At 40.5% G+C, this 17,781-nt stretch overlaps 2 protein-coding genes across 4 annotated transcripts in view; one reads left to right on the top strand and one right to left on the bottom strand.

Moving 5' to 3' along the window:
* Positions 1–11,898, top strand: part of LOC121905077 (PILR alpha associated neural protein) — a 20,357-nt gene extending 8,459 nt beyond the window's left edge. For 2 of the 3 annotated variants that reach the window (XM_042423059.1, XM_042423060.1), the window contains exon 6: positions 562–2,152. In XM_042423059.1, coding sequence (XP_042278993.1) covers positions 562–583 — 22 coding nt within the window. In that variant the 3' untranslated portion in view covers positions 584–2,152. Of the gene's footprint in view, positions 1–561; positions 2,153–11,830 lie in introns of those variants that run through there. The other variant, XM_042423061.1, reaches the window with a different exon arrangement.
* Positions 3,499–17,166, bottom strand: cops7a (COP9 constitutive photomorphogenic homolog subunit 7A). The gene is made up of 8 exons (XM_042423049.1): positions 17,060–17,166; positions 11,892–12,014; positions 7,908–7,983; positions 7,042–7,130; positions 6,032–6,234; positions 5,829–5,934; positions 5,416–5,585; positions 3,499–4,068 (listed from the first exon to the last, which is right to left on the bottom strand). The coding sequence occupies exons 2-8, from the start codon at positions 12,012–12,014 to the stop codon at positions 4,029–4,031; spliced, it is 807 nt and encodes a 268-aa protein (XP_042278983.1). The 5' UTR covers positions 17,060–17,166; the 3' UTR covers positions 3,499–4,028.
* Between the last annotated feature and the right edge of the window lie 615 nt (positions 17,167–17,781).

Genomic DNA, 17,781 nt, shown 5'->3' on the forward strand with positions numbered 1-17,781 from the left:
AGCCCTATTACCTCTATTGTGTGCATTGCAAGGATATACATGGAGCATAATTGGACAGCAGTGTTATTCTCTGTGGAGTATTCAGGCCTGGAGTGTTGGTGCTGCTGTAAGATGTATCAGTGTTTTAAACTCCCTCTCCAGATGACTCATTGTGGCTCTGTGAAAAGGCGCCCAGCCGCCGTCCATGAAATGATGCTTTTATTCGAGGGTATTTAAAGTTAATCTCAATCAGGATAATTATAGTGCTGTACTCCACTGCTCCCTCTCACTTCCTCCCCCCCTTCAGCTTTTCCTCCACCTTCCTCCTCTTTCTCGTTCTCTTCCGTCTCTGCCCCCCCCCTCTTCCCGCCGCCCTCTCAGTCCCCTCTGATGCAGCTTTCCGTTTGCGTGTATGCCACTTTTCCAGCTCCAGGCCTCTCTGCTCCACTTCTCCTCTCTACATCTGCCTTCCCTCTCCATCCTCTCCATCTTCAGGGCTCCTGAGCTTCCCACAAAACTCCCCTTTTTTCCCCTCTTTCATCGTCTCTCACTTTTTCTTGTCTGTGTCTCTTGCCGTGTCAGGATCCCAGTCGTGAACCTCTGAGGTGACTGTTTCTCCATATGGTAAACATTTCTACGGGGCCTGAAGAGGAACATCAACGTGACCAGAGGGTGTGCCCACAGCACGTTTTATTTTCTCTGAAACTGTGAAATTAATTCAGGGATCCCAGGTATCCAGCCATCACAAAACATCCCCGGCTTCCCTGAGGTCTAAAAAACCCAAACTCATCTCCCTGCTGCTCCTTCCCTCCCTCCCTCCTTCCTTCCTTCCTTTCTTCCTTCCTTCCTTCCGTCCCTCTCTCCTTCCTTCCTCTGTGCTCGGTGTAAATTTCTTTTATGTGGCTCTGCGTCACTGTAACCTGCTCCTTGTTTTCCATCCCCCTGTAAGGCCCCGAGCACTGCCAAGCTACCCAACCGCACTGTGTGCTTCAACCTGCCATGACTAATTCACAAACAAACAGTTTAACAGCCATGCAACATCCCATTACCCCTGAAATGCCCTACCTGTGCTTCCACAACTGTTTCCAGTGATTCAGTTGCACATCTGAAGCTGTTCAGTAGTAATTTAAATCCAGCGGCTGTTCTTTCATGAGATGCCAGTCAAATTCAGCTTGGTTTAGTGAGCCTGTATCTGGCTTGTAAATGGTTAAAAAACCCATCCTCAGCATCTCCAAACACTGAACGGGGTATTTCACAAAGCTGTTTGGCATGGCTGTAGCCAACAGGCAATGTGTTTAACATGTCACGCTCCAAAAACTGCTGTTTATTCCCCGCTTTGGGCGCCTCAAATGCAAATAGTGTGGCTTTTCTCCTCTGCAGTGTGTTGAGCGCTCTGTTTTGTTTCGGTTTTTCCTCATGATTTGTTCTCTTAATTATCTGGCTGACGTTCACCTCTTTGTGGGCACCCTTTGTTCCTGCTGGACTGTGTAGAGGTGTGTTAAACATAAGAGTACTTCCACTGGAGGAGATAAAATATTCAGAACATGAATGGATGGAGGAGGCATTCCTGCTGAAAATGAATGATTCCCAAAGGTTACGGATGGTTTGCAGCAGATTTATGACTTCATGGAAACGAGCATCAGTGAACTGCAGGAGTGATCAAAGGACTGGTGCTACCACAAAAAGGAGTTTTCTCACCTGACAGCCAAGTAGCTCAATCTGGAAAACAAAACCAGCATCATTTCCCTTCATATCATTCTCAAGTCACTGTATATCGGCTGTGCTGGGTGCACCAAAGGATAGTAGAGTACGTCAAGGAGCATCGTTTCTGTCTCTCCAATGAATCTGCATGTATACAGTAAGAAAACCTGTTAGAGTTGCTTCAAATCTATTATTTATAAATGTCTATTTTATCTATCAGTGAGTGATGTCTTATAGAACCTTTCAAAGGCCAAATGTCAGTTTGTGTTTGGCAACTTTTCTAAGCAGCTTTGAGACATGACCCCACCTCCACTTACACACATTTCCACCACAGACATAGTGCTGGTGACATCATGCGTGGCTCGTGCAATCCTCCAGATATCCAGTCTTGTGATTTTTGGTAGCATTCCTGTAGAAAATGTGGTCTTTCTGTACCATGGAAGTTCAATAAAGACTCAACACTGGCGTTTTAGCTTTGTGCCTCTATCTGTTTATTCCTGTGCATGTTGAATGAATTCCCCTGGGAGTTGCAATGCTTTATGGGAAGGATAAAGCTTACACTGTGCATTTTAATAGCTACCCTGTATCCTAATCTTTTTCTCCCTGAAGTGAACATTTAGTCCACCGCCTTGCATTGATTTTGAACCATGGGCTTGGCATTAAAAAGTCCTGCATGTGCCAATCATGTTTTTGCCAGTGAGGAGTAGCTGAAAAGGGGGCGAAGAATAAGGCGGCTGCATGTGTCTGAAGCGTCTCCTTATCTCGTCACCTCATATGGATTCCTCTCGCTTCAGAAAGATTAGCAGGATGCTATGCAAGAATTTCCTCTGTGTACAGTTTTTCACACAAATGTCAATAAAATCAAGGCGGGCTTGAGAGGAGAAATGCCACTCCAGCTGTATTGAGATTCTTCACCAGCCTGCTGCATGGCTAGTGTTTCCATCTCCTCTGGGCATTTTATTGATTAATCAAAGTAATTGATTGGCTGGGTTCCACTCGGAAGTTTTAATGACCGTCCAGTTATGAGACACATATACCAGCAGATGCTGCAGCAGTTTCGAACCACAGCGGACAAACACTAATGCAGAAGTTAGCCATGAACTCACCGGATGCTGTGCATGCGGAGTCATCGCTCGCGTGCTCACACCTTTAATAAACACAGGACTCGCCTCACTGCTTTCTCTCCAAATACACCAGCTAGCGCACTTTGACTCACAAACACTTTGAGAGGTGTACAGCTGTTAGAATTCACAGCTCTGATCTGGTAAAAACCGAACCAATGAAGCTCGATCACACTGAATGAAATTAACACCACTATTTAAGTGAGGAAAGAGGGATGTTGGAGGGAGGAAAGATAATTTCCCGCTCTGCATTGCTGCTGGTCAGCTAATTGCTGCCATTAATGTCATGCAGGATGAAGAGCAAGAATTTAGAGGAAACAGAATCAAAAGTGTGAGAGATGGACAGGGCGGGAGTGATGAAGGCAATTTTGACTGCGTGATGGAGGTACAAGGGAGGGTGGCAGGCAATTTCAACAGGCAATTTTGACTTTGAAATAGAAGCTCTAGGCAAACATATGAAATATGAATGCACTTAGTGTGTATGTGGATGTATGTGTAGCCATGCTGGTTGCGCACAGGGGAAGCCTCAGCTCTATAATACATTAGTGTCTTTGGGGACATGCCCTAATTAATGGCTTGACCTCCTAACGGGTAGCCCCCTTCTGCGAGTTAACATTTAGCAGTGCACCCTCCAGAGATGCACTTTGAAGTGCATTTAATAAAAGAAGTGACAGTGACATTAATGAGACAGTCAGGATAAGTACAGGGCTTCGTTTTATTTCCTGACAATTTATATTCAGATTTTATACATGTCTCAACTCAGCAGAGAAAAAATACAAAGTAACAGAATTAATCAAAACCAAAAGAACACGTTTAAACCAATAGAGATACACACACGTACGCATCAAATACACTGATCCTATTTCTGGTCAACGGCAACTGACTCCTGCTGCAGACTGTTCTGTCTGAGTGGTGTGTATGTGTGTGCATGTGTGTGTGTATGTATATATACACTGACAGTCTGCCTGTTAGGCTATTAGCAACTGCAAGAGTGGATGTCACACGTGTCATTTCCATCAGCCAGTGTGTATTTCTGAATCTGTCAAGGTGAGATTAGGTGATGAGAAAAGTTCCCATTGAAGCTTCCTGGTTTTGGTGTCAGTGTTGCGAGGGTGTCCGTGAACATTGGTCACATTGTTTTATGCATCAGTTTGTCCGACAATATGTCCATGAGTCCGTTAATCAGTGAGAGTGTCCATCAGTGCAGCTGTCTCCAGCCTCTTGTCTTCAGTTGGACTTGGACCAGATCTTCCCACTGCCACGCAGCCTGAGGAGGAAACGACCAGTAAAAAAAAAAAACATTATACTGGTGATTTATTTGGGATTTTTTAAGATGATTAATATCTTAATAATTAACACTGAACCAGCATTACTGATGCAACCTGGGTGCAAACGTGTCTTTGTGTTAAAATATCTAATATCAGTGTTGTTGCATTGAAATTGATCTCAGTGGATTTTCTATTTCTGCAAATTAAAAAGAATTTTTGCAAATAACCCATTTCTAATAATAACCGCTGCACTGTATCAGTCCCGTCCTTTAAATAGCTTTGTAAAGAAATGGTGTCAAAACTCATTTTAATTCCAGGATTGAGGTTAAGCTATCATTAATTTGGATTTCAAAACATGAAGTGGAGCTTCACTTGAATGAAGTGCAGTGCTGAGTGAGGAAAATTATAGGGCTCTATGCTTCATCAAAATGTGACAGGCAGCCAGAAAATAATCACTGCTTTCTGTTCAGCGGGAACAACATAAACAACAGACAAGCGAAGCATCTCGTGTGATCACTGGAGGGGGAGACGGTTCTTTCAGGAGGAGAGTACGCTGGGGCATTTTGTATATCCAGTGACATTTTACAATCCAGGACAGATGTGAAATTAGCCACTGGTAATTGGGCCGGATGGAAGCAGAACAGAAAAGGAGCCTCTGATAGCAGGGTTAGAGTAGCGCCGCAAAAACACTGCTGTGCATCTGATAATAAAGCTACTTCATGCAAATGCACACACACGCACTCACACACAGACAAACCATTTACACCAGCAGCTGGCTTTTTAATGTTTATTGAAAAAAATGGAAACATAGCGGTCCCCTGTTGAATTAACTTTGTTCTCTACAAGAACATTGGACTAATGGCTTTAATTCAGTGTTTGAAGTAGAGTCTTTATAGTGCTGTGGTTATAACTAGGTAAATTCATATTTATAAAGTACCTTTCAAAAACCACAATTACAAAGTGCTTTACAGAACAAACAGAGAAGCAGCAATAAAAGAATCTTAATGGAAAAAATCCTCCACATGCAGCTTTTTGTGCCAAGTTTGTGACATGTAAAAATAAATAGCATTTCTTGCTTAAAAAAACCAACACAAAGTTGATTTAGGGGTGCGCCAATAATTCTGAATAAAACAGTTTCAGTAAACATATTTTATGTGTTCAATTTCTGAAATGTTTGGCCATGTTCTAGAAAAATGAAGGTAATTTCTATGCACACTCTTGGTGGTTCCTTTTGTATAAAAAGCCTCTCAATATTCAAGATGCTCAGAGTAGTTTTGGCTCCCCCCCCCCGTGTAAAATCACATACCTTTACATAATCATAGTAAATACAAAGTCACAGTACTCACCCTTTCACCTTTGAGCTTTTTTTGCCTGGTTGTCGTGGTTCCTGAGAGGAGGCGGGGTCTCGTGGCTCAGCCGGCTGGTCTGCGTCCTGATTGGAGGCGGCTCCGGCGGGGGCGGGGCCTGACGATGGAGAGGCGGCACTGGCCTTTAACGTTTTCTGTAAGTTTGACACCTGAGGGAAAAGGGAAGAGAGATTAAAAATGAAAGATTTAAGAGGAGGGATGAGTTCAAATTATAGGTTTGGACAAGCTGCTGTATGAGTTTACTCTCAAACAAGATGGAAAAAAAAAAGAAAAGGAAGGAAAAAACTAAAATGCCACAAGTAGCTACAAGCTTAAAATCAGAGATGCTGAAGAAGCAAGAGTCACATTTACTGGTTATACTGCAGGGGAGGACTCTGGGCTGACGGACTGACCTCGGTTTCCACTTGAACTTTGACCTTCAGCTGGCTCTCTCTGTATTGGTTTGCCCTCGAAACCTGCTCCTCGATACCGCACAACACCGCCTCGCACCCTGTGCACCTGCGAGAGCAAAGAGGAGGCAGATTGTGAGTTAGGAAAACAGATAATTGACACATAAATCTTGAGTGTGTGCAGACACACAGAGGGGGATACTAACCACTCCTGCAGTGTGTTGATTATGTTTGGGAGCTCATTGGGGCCCAGGTCACGACCCACACTGCAGTCTACCTCCACCTGCTGGTTCCTCTGGTCCAGTTTGCCCTGGATGATGTCACAGTAAACGGCCTCGATCAGCAGGTCTTCCAGCTCCCGCACATTCTTCAGCTCGAGCTGTTGCAGGAGCAGCGAGTATGGCAGGCACTGAGGGGAGAACAGACAGATAGAGATTTAAATCTTCATATCCTATTTTTTTTTTTTTTTACATAGGTAAACAATTTCCACTTTCCGCTTCGATGGAAAATGACAAAAATGTTACAGTAAAATTGCTCATTTGCCTAAATGTCACTGCCAGAGGAAGATGAAAGGAGAGTTTGGAATTTAACAATCCTTCACTGGGAGATTACAGGAGTTCAGGCTTACATGTGGAGAAATGTGACATATTAATGAGAAATACAAGGGAGTAATGGTAGTGGAAAGATTAAGTTAAACAAAAAAGGAAAGGACAGAGCTGGTGAGAATAATGAGTCAATTATTTATCATGAGCAGAGAAAGAAAAGGGCAATAGGAGAGGTACAGTATGGTTGGAAGGTGCAAATGAGAGATGCCTTAAAAAGAACATTTAACACTTTATCAAGCAGATGGAGGGAGGGGGAAGAAATCTAAAATGACACAAGCAGTTTCTTTTACCTCAGAAATCTGAGGCTCGTCTGTTGCTTTACTTCTAATTTAGCTGATATAAAAACAGCCTCAAGCTTTGAATCGCAGCCAACCTCACATGAACTTCTATTAAAAATTTGGATTGTGTGTCTGAATAAAAAAAAAAAAAAGCAAAGCCACATTTAAAAGCAGAATCATTCATGTCGAGCTTTATGAAGCCTACAGAATGAGTGCACAATGATGGGTGCAGATAAAAAAAAAAAAAAAAAAAAAATCTAGTACTATAATATAATATTATATTTCATCCGCACTTCTCTAGGAAAACTGGAAGAGAAGAGAATGAACCAGTACCTTGAGGTTGGACGCCAAGCTGATGATGGACAGATGGCGGAGTTTGTTTCTCTGTGCGGGGGTCAACTCTGGAAGAGAGGCTGCTCTCTCTAACGCAGCAGAGAAAACAGAAAAAAAAAAAAAAAAGAGACAATGAAATTCATACAAGAGCAGTATGTAAGTGTCACTTTGCTGAGGGTCAAACAGTCACATAGTATCAAAGCACTACTTATTACTCTGAAGTGTAATGTTACACAGAGACACGAAGGTGAGTGTGGAGCTGTTTAAGCAGTCAGAGAACAGAGTCGGAGGAAGACTCCAGCGACTGTCCCCTGCCGCCACGCTCCCCTGGTGACAGGCCTCACACCCCCCCCCCCCCCCCCCCCTCCACCTCTCTCCCCTGAGATGGCAGCTCTGACAGCTCCTCTAAGGGCTCCACTACACAGCTCTATGAAAGTAAATGTGCTCTGTCGGCGTGACTCGAAAAAGGAAGGGAACAATAAAGTAGGCTACATTCTTTTTTCAGGCGATTGGTTGATATTCAGCATAAAATTAGACATAATTAACATTCCACTTCTCGCTGAAGCTTTCCAGCACATTACACAGACACTAAATTTAGTCGCAAAAAAACACAGTTTATTGCTCATTTGTGCCAGCACTGCTGTGACACAGACAATAATCGGCCAATCAGAACGCTTGATGAAAAGTTGCCCAAACAGATAAAAGAACTAGAATAAAAACTAGAATTACCTGCCTGCAGTGTCTCAGGTGAGGTTGTATAAAACCTCTGTGTCAAGGTGCCTGCCTTGCAGCAATGAAATACAGCTCAATAAAGGAGTTGCGGGGCGGACCTATTACTTATTTACACTGCGCTGCCACTGTAATACCTTTGTAGTCGCAGTAGGTTCCATAGGCAAAGAGGTTGAGGAGCTGGTACACCGGTGCATGAGGGCCATTCTCCAGCTGTGGTGTAGAGGGAAGAAGAGGTGAAAGAAAGTAATGAGACTCTACGTGAGATCAGCAAGTGCTTTTTATCTATGCAGAGTGAGCAACACTAAGGAGATGTCTTGCTGAGAGTCAGCGGGAGTAAGAGACAGAGAAAGACCATTGGTAGGTCTAACTACTTATATATTCACATGTTTAAAATGTATCTGAGAAGGAGCATCAGTATGTTTCTCAAAATCTCTCAAAGCAATCAGCTGCGACATGATTTTCACTCAGGTTGAAAAGTTGACATATGGCAAAAAACAGCTCTAAAAAACAAACAAAAAAAAAAAACTAATTACACTTATCAAGCAACTTACAGCCAAGTGTAGGAAGAAGATTGAAGAGCAGCTCTTAAGTGGACACATGATGAATTACATGTACGCTCAGAGCAGGAATAACCAATCAGAGACGAGGATTTACCCTAAATCTGCCCCATTGTTCATTCTTCAAAAATGAAAATCCTTTCATTCTACTTGAAAAGATAAGTTATTTTACTTTTAAAAATAACCACAATCTAATGAAGTTATAATATCCAGTACGGCCCAAAAGTCTGAGATCACTTTTCCATTGGGAAATAGGATAGAAATAATAGGAAATTGTCTGACAAGGAAACAAAAAAAAAACCAAATTGGAGCAGGAAAGACATTAATGTAGCCAGTTAACAGCTACATTAGCTGAGAATTTAGGAGGAGAGAGCAGAACCACACTGAGTGCAGACAATGAAGACGCATGTAAAGTGATTGCAAGCAAAGTCATTGCCAGCTTTATTGTTGCAAAAAAAAATGCAAATGATATGCTGAAACCACAATATATTAATTGCTTCAGATAATGAATCAATTCATTATGACCTATAACATATTGTAAAATCCTTTGGAGCTCTTTTAAATGAGTTTCTTTCTAAAGAGAAACATGATATATAGTTTGTATCAAGTTTGAGGTTAGGAGTATGAGTGAAGGATTTTTACTTTTATCTTTCAATTAAGCCCAAATATTCAGTTTTAACAGTTTGACAAATACAGATCTTAGTTTTGCTTTTGCTCCATCCTTTCCTCCGTTTTCCTTAAAGAATTTAACAATCAGACTCTACTGTCCCAGCAGCGGTTCACTTCCAAAATAGAGTTAAATGTTTAACATATGACATACAGTGAGGTCCAAAAGTCTGAGACCACAATGAAAATCTCTAATATTTTCACATAAACCTCGAAATAATCAGAAAGTTTGAGGATTCAGAAACATTTAAAAACACAAGAAGTAATGACATGTAAAATGAAGAAGAAATATTTAAGATTTTGAACTATTTCTACATCAGCAATTAAGCAAATTTGTGGCATTGACCAACTTAACTCCTTTATATAAAAGGTCAGATTTCCTTGAGTTGTATCTCTTCCATTGAAGCATGTGTTCAGATGACACTTCATCTACTCATCAGAGGCTCGTTCAAGTAACTCAGCATGCAGCCAGTGTTCCCCTGTTATAAATATGGCCGTGCCTCAAGTTTCCAGCAGATCGTTGCTAACTAAGTAGCATTGTGATAGTGGGAGACATGGCATCAGAACTAAGTTAAAGTGTCAGAAGTCAAATTGTTATTTTAAGCAAAGAGGGGCTTTCTCAGTGTGAAATCATGGCTAGACTAAAGGTTTCTAAGAGGGCAGTGCATGGAGCTCTAAAACGCTTTGCAGAAACTGGATCAGTTGTATCCAAGGCACGATCAGGCAGACCGAATGTGACCACAACATCAGAAGATCAATACATCAAGCTTAGTTCCCTGAGAGATAGAAAAGCAGCTTCATCACAGATACAGAAGTTGCTAAATAAAGAACACAAGACTCCAATCAGCAAAAGTACTGTCAAAAGAAGGCTGTGCTGTAGTGGTCTCAGAGGATGAGTAGCAGTTTCTAAACCACTTCTCAGGAGGGGAAACAAGGCCAAACGCTCGGGGTGGGCTAAGAAATACCAGCATTTCACGGTGGATGACTGGAAAAAAACCCTATTTACTGATGAAGCCCAGTTTGAGATGTATGGCAGTAACAGAAGGGTGTATTTAAGGAGAAGAACAGGAGAGAGAATGAAACTGCAGGGTATCAAACCCACAGTGAAACATGGTGGTGGGAATATTTAAGTCTGGGGGTGTTTTGCCCACTCTGGAGTTGGACACCACCCTGTCCAAGGAGAAGTACCACTCCACTCTTCAGAAACATGCTGTACCCTCTGGTTTGCGTCTTTGTGGAAAAGAATTCATACTGCAGCAGGATAATAACCCCAAAGCTCTACAAGAACTACTTGAAGATCAAATAAGACCGAGGGGTCCTCACTGTCATGGACTTTCCTCCTTGTGCAGTTCATTCCAGCTCAAGTGCATGCTGTCATTAAAGCAAAAGGGGGACATACCAAATACTGACATATTCTGAAATTCATGTACATTTTTCAAAGATTCAACTTGTCACTCAAATTGTTAAGCTGATATTATCAATTGTAATGAAAAAAAATAGTATTACATTCAAAACAAATGCAAAATAGAAGTATCTTGACTAGTGGTGTCAGACTTTCAGACCCCCACTGTATGTCATACAATCCATTGGTAATGAATTGATAGCACCATCATACCAAGGAATTCTAAGTATAGATGTGTTAATTGGGAGGTGAGTTGTGATTTTCATTACGTCAATTGGTGCACAAATGTGTACGCATTTCCACTTCTGCAAATCTGGTCCAATCATTGACTGTATATAAAGATGGATGAAGCGTCTCCACTTCCCGCCGCTATGCAAAAAGTGAAGCCAAAATATCTTGTTTCTGGGAGCTGCCATTTTGCTTGTGTGACATCATTTGGAGCCAGAGTCTGCAAAGTAGAGTCAGGTGGCGGGATGACGGACATGCCCCCTCAGTCGTCCCCCTCCCTGCGCCGTCTGATGGTGGTCTGAGAGCAGCTGTCACAACTGTCAATTGTGCTGTCACATCACCTTTTTATATTGTCAAATAACTAATTAAACACAAACTTATCAGAAAATTTAGCTCTTGGATGAACATCAATGTGATAAGAACTTTGGGAAAAATTAATTGATGTGTACTTTGATATTTTAGTTTGGTTCATGTCCCATCCACTAACATGGAGGAGGTGGGATTTATGACCTATACTGCAGCCAGACACCAGGGGGCGATCGAGATGTTTTGAATTCATTTTTGGGGAGCTGTCATGACGTCCATATTAATATACAGTCAATGGGTCCAATGACGAGTTTGAACTTCCCTTCCCCATCAAGAACACCTGATTGAGGTGATTATAATGTAGCAGCCGAATCCTATATGTTGGCAATACACTAAAGATCTCCCAACAGACTGTTATGTAACGCAAGGACCCACACACATAAGCATTTTCCTCTCTTTTCATTATTTTGTCTTTTTCTTCACATTAATATACCTCATTCATTTGTGTTATTGTTAACTGTTATATGTTTTTGCTATTATTGTCATTGTCAGCACAATTCCTCAAACTAAGATTAGAAGCTCAAAAGGCTAGCGGTGGTTAGTTGAATGGGTTTGTTATGGGAGCAATTCATGTCACTGTACTGTTTTGTAATGATCCCTAAAATGCCAATAAAATATGTTTATTAAAAAAAATGTGGTCCCATGTGGTGAGGAAATACACTTGTGTTCATTCATGCTAACCTTACAATGTGGTCACAGCACTGATCACCTCCTGAGTGTGATTTAGGTGATTAGATTCTCAGTGTGTCCTGGATGCATTAACACTTGAATGATTACTTCTTGTTGTGGTTGTGAATAAGATGGATGTTTTTTTTTTGTTGTTTTTTTTTAATGCCAGGACTGAAAAGGTCCCAGAAGACAGAGATGGTGAGAGAGATAAAGTGTGAGGAAGTGTTTACCTCTCTGACATTAGGCAGCTCCAGGATGTCAGAGAAGACATAGAGGCCTGGGGTCTCCAGCAGAGAGCTGATAGCCTGGGCCAGTGCAGAGCCTGACAGAGACAGGAGCTGCTCCACCTCCATCTGATACCAGGGGGACACAGGTGAGACAGTTAGCAGGTTAGACACAGGTACTACAGAGATACACATGAGACCAGCAGAGTTATACAGAAAGTACAAGTATGATAAATATCAAGAAAATATCCTTGTTATCGTCAGGGCTCTGGCACTTCATTATAGTGGTGGAAAATGCTGTCTAATACACTATTAATGATCACAGTGCATAGTTAATGAATACTAGGACTCCATACATGTGGTCCAGCCACTTGTGTTCTGTTGAAAGGACATCAAATTGAAAACACAATACTCCCTCCTCATTTAAGGTCTAAAAAGCAAAGTACTCTCGACCAAAGCACTTAATCCTCAAATTACCTGGAGAGCTACTCAAATAGCGGACAAGTAGCTGCACTGGGTTGCACCAATGCGGGCAACAAGTGTAATGAATGCGAATCAGGGCATGTATATTCATCAAAACCCCTTCCCTGCTTAGACACAAGATGCAAATCCATCTCGGCCTGAGGACAACACCAGAATAATTACCAAAGCAGTGACAGGAATCTGCCTGTGCCTGGAGCAGATATTTAGACTCCAGCAAGTGCATCCCTGCAGAAACAAACACCAGGACAAGTCCCTGATGCAGAACCTCTCACTCTTTTCTCTGCTTTACCCGACTTCGAAATCTGTAACCCACGAGCTTTACAAGAAAAATTAACCGAATATAAAAAATAACACAATTTCATGTCTGTTTGATTGTACTCTTGTGATCCCTCTAATTCGAAAGTGCCTCAACTGACAAATATTTCAATGATGTCCTGATAAGATGTCCTATTGACTTTAATGGGATATTTCAAGATCTTTATCCCACAGGACACATCCTGGGACACAAGGGAGGTTTAGTCTACAGACAGATGATAAAAATATTGCAGTTGCAGCAGACCAGTTTCATCACTGGAGGCCATTTCGTACAATTAATGCAACAGAGAGTCTGGATACCCAGTGTTGTGCTAAGACGAGTCTGACTGGTTCTTATTCATCTTACTTTAATACAAAATTATTGCCTACAAAAATAGTTTTGCATTGTATTATCCTAAATCTGATAAATTTGCACATCTTCCATATGTTGTCCCACTGGACCACCACCAATGAGGTCTAAAGAGCATATTACCAGGCACGCCGAACAGATGAGCAGGCATGTGTTGCAGCCAAACAAATTAACCTACACCGTGTTTCAGAGACACAGTACCTCTTTTAATTTCAGGTATTTAAAAAAAAAAAAAAAAAAGTCAAATCAACTTCTACATCTGAGGCTGGATTTGATCTATCTGTGTATTTCTTTTGAATTTAAAAGGAGGACAAATCTGGCTTCATACCAGTGAGAGACGGCTGGAAAAATATGCTCAATAGGCAGAATGAAGCTCTCCAGATACAGACAGAGCAGCGTGACCACCACTGAGATACATAAAAGTACTAACGATAATAATATTAAAACTGAAAATAACTAATAACAATTCTAAGCATACCAAAGCGCAAAGGGACACATTGTTACTCACTGTGCTAAATTGTTCTGTCATGCAGTAACGGCCGTAGATAATGACTGCATTGTTGCTCTGCCCTCTTCTCAATTCATTAGCCTATTATTGTCATCCATGTTTAATTGTGTATCATGCAGGCATAATGTCAGCAATAATAATTAATATAACAAACCCTACTCGTGTCCCAGTGCCAACTGTTATCTTCCGTACGGTGTAACAGGCACCACAAACACCATTCAAAACATTTTACATTGTTTTGTTATTATCCCTGCTTTTCTGTTATTTGTACTATTATAAACTATTAATGTGAAACACAACCAGAATAAAAAGTGTCATGAAATAATAAGAAGGTGCAAGGCTACTGGAATGAAAACAATTCACAACTGGATTTGACAGTTTTAAGTTTCCACTTTGTGTCATACCCCAAACTCACTAAAGCAGCACTCGCTTCAGGAGGATCTCAGCTCTAATAAGAAGTGGTTCATCTGTCTTTCCCATAATCCTCTTCAGCCAAAACTAACCTTAAATTGCTCTGAAGATCACTGCGAACCACTTCTAAGACTTGAAATTTTACTGTAATGAAGTGCCGCCTGGTGAGTTTCAACGAATGCACAGACAGATATGAGCTGTTGTGCTCATGAGTAAGTCAACTTAAGATGGCCCGATCCACCGTACAACACAGAGAGAAAAACCCTGATTTAACGCTGATGCTCAACAAACTCCTGCTGTGCAGCCAGACATTGTTCAAACCCACCAAACATTCTTTGAATTCTGCTGGCGATCTCAAACTTTCCATTTGTCAAGCTGAACTTTGGGAAAATGTGTAGGAAGTTATGCACAACACATCTAAAATATTTCTAGTGGGTGGAATAATGTAGCCATAAAAACATGGAGTCTTGGGTTTGAATATGTCACTCAGTGTAAACGTCATATAGCTTAAATGAACAGTTGCAACAAGCTGAGTAGGCTGTATATGATGCTGTCAGTAAGATGATTTTATCAACTTTCAAGTTTCTTTAAGGGAAACAAAAGTTGAAAACTGTATTTTAGGGGTCTAATGAGTGCTGGTAGTGGTGATAAGATTATTGCAGTGTCATGGTCAAGTCTAAGTACTGTTACTTTAATTATATTTTACTTGAACAGAACTTTAAATATACTTGAGTAAAGGTCAAGCAGCGCACTTTTAAAAATATTCTATGAGTACAACTTACACGGAGAACACTGTTGGGTGACATACAGTACATGTGTTACTACAAAACGCTGCAAGTTGAAACTAGATTATTTTCAGTGACAAGAACTGACGGATCATAGGGCTGCAACTAATCTGTTGATAATTTTTTCGATTCATAATTTAATCTATAAATAGCATCTGAATAGTCAATCACAAAATTGTGAAAAATGCCTTCACAATTTCACCCAAGGTTTTGTCTTCAAATTGATTGTTTTGTCTGACCAACAGTCAGATAATCGATTACCAAAATTGTTGCTTTACTGTCAATCAACTATACAATTGATTGACTCAATGTTTCAGCGCCAGTAACATCTTAACAAGCTGTGAGGTTCTGAGCTTTGAGTCCAACCTCACCCCAGTTTGTGCCTCTTATATATTACCGTTGCATTCGAGTCACAGATTCAAGTATACAGGGTCCCAGAAGGTCATAACAACACTTCTTCAGACTCTTCTAACTATCTGAATAAAAAAATATTCTGTCTGCTGCATAATTAAAATAACTTTTGCCCCGCTGCCCAAGTTGTGACTCTGTTTCCTAATCCAGACGAAGATGGTAGAAGATGGACTGAATATTTTTTCATCAAGATGATTAGAAGTATCTGAGGATTATAAAAACACCTTCAGGACATCAGTAAATGTTATTTAACAAGTTTCTAGGTTTTTTTAAACATCACTAAGTATTCATCATTCAGACAAACAGATGCTTAGCTACGTGAATAATGCCAATACATGACAGGCACAAATTGGCTCAACCTAGATTGTTTAAAGTGTGGGGCTGCAACTAAAGATTATTTTCATTACTGAGTAATCAATTATTTTCTCAATTAATTGATTAGTTGTTTGGTCTATAAAATGTCAGGGAATGGTGAAAAATGGCAATCATTGTTTCCCAAAGTCCATGGTGACATCCTCAAATGTCTTGCTTTGTGCTGTCCAACAGTCCACAACCCAAAGATATTTAGTTTACATCATAGAGGACTAAAGAAACCAGAAAATATTCATGTTTCAGAAGCTGGAACCAGAAAATTTGCAATTTTTTGAATAATGACTCAAAATAATTAATAAATTTTCATCAAAAAAGTTGTGTACAATTGCATGAGAGAAAAATGGCTAAATAATAATGTGACAATACTTTGGAAAAGTGTATGTAACTTACTAAATGTCATGTCACATACTTTTGAAACATTTGTGGAGAGAGCCTAACGACATGTGAAAATTTTACCAAAGGCTTTAATTGTGTTTAACGGCATTTTAATGGTCACAGAAATATGTGAAATATCAAGGAATAACAGGTATGTAACTACACTAAAGGACAGGTTCACAATTTTTCAAGTCTGTCTTAAAACGATAGTCAGAAGCCCAAATGAACACTGAAACAGGGTTTTCTCTCCATCATCCTCCTGTTCATACTGACCGTTAGAAGATCCCTTCATAATGCACTTACAATGTAAGTGATGTCGGACAAAATCCACAAGCCTCCTTCTGTGTAAAAATGTATTTAAAAGATTATGTGAAACTAATATGAAGCTTCATCCAAATTAGTCAAATTAAGTAAATATCTTTCAACATTACAGTCTTTTTAGTGCCAAAGTCCCTCTTTTTGTTACTATACTTCCACCGAAGCTCAAAGGGGAAACATTGTCTGAGGAAACACAAAGAGGGAATTTGATGCTAAAAATGTGGCAGATATCCACTTGATATAACTAACTCAGACTGCTAAGGCCTCATATCAGCTTCAGATAAACTTTTAAGTACATTTTTGCACAAAATGTACACTTTGGATTTTGTCCCCCATCACTTACACTGAAAGTACATTTGAAGGCGATCTTTTAATGGCCAGTATGATCAGGAGGAATGATTACAGCTCTTTCAGTGTTCATATGGGCACCAGATCGTTGTTTTAAGACACACTTGAAAAACTGTGAACCTGTCCTTTAACTCGCTGTGTTAACGTTACGCCGCTGTTGCCTCACTAACATTATAGTTATTGACATTACGTGTTAACAGACGTTAATGTGAGTGACATATGCGTTGCTAACCAAAAATATATTGTTTTTTGATTGTCGACACACATTAAATTATGTGTTCGTTATTATTCAAGCTCAATGTGTCATGCTAGCACGGTTGCTAACGGCTAACCAACTGCAAGGCTTCACTTAACCGTTGACGTTAGGCCTCAGTTCATCTTAAACCCTTCTGCTACTCCGAATCACACGACTGTCATGCATAAATAACCGAGAAATAAGATGTGCACGTAATTGCTTCCACAAAGATCTCAAAGTGAGGCTGCATGTGTTAAAGTTTACCTTGTTGTGTTGATTTCTAGCAGATAGCTTCCCTCACGATAGTTCAGTTCCTCTGTCAGCACACGTACGACAACAAAGCAACGTGATCTCTGATTGGACAGTAAAGTGAAGTGGGCGGGACATGTGTAGCTGTCCATCAGCATCTGTCGCGGCGGACCAGAGAGAACAGCGTCATCTAGCGGTGATGGGATGTTATCCCAATATGTTCTTCAGCAGTGTTTCACAAACTGAGGGTCAGGACCCTCCAAAAGGTCACAAAATGATTAAGGGGAGGAATTTTTACTTCTGACCTTTCTCCAGTGGTGGAAGAAATATTCAGATCATTTAGTCGAGTGAAAATAACAATACAGCGATGTAAAAATATTCCATTACAAGTTAAAAGTCCTGCATGGAAATTCCTACTTAAGTAAAAGTGCATAAGTATTAGTGGCAAAATGTATTTAAATTATTAAAGTAAAAGTACTCATTTGGTCCCTCTGACTGATATATTATTATATATGACATCATTAGATTATTAATACTGAATCATCAGTGTGTAAGCAACATGTTACTGTTGTAGCTGCTGGAGGTGGAGCTAGTTTGATCTACTTTATATACATTTAGCTAGTTTAGTCCAGTGGTTCCCAATGTAGGGGTTGGGCCCTTCCAAAGGGTCACCAGATAAATCTGAGGGGTCATGAGATGATTAATGGGAGAAGAAAGAAGAAAAACACAAATCTGTT

The sequence above is a fragment of the Thunnus maccoyii genome, chromosome 10, assembly GCF_910596095.1.
Source record: "Thunnus maccoyii chromosome 10, fThuMac1.1, whole genome shotgun sequence".
Taxonomy (NCBI): Eukaryota; Metazoa; Chordata; class Actinopteri; order Scombriformes; family Scombridae; genus Thunnus; species Thunnus maccoyii.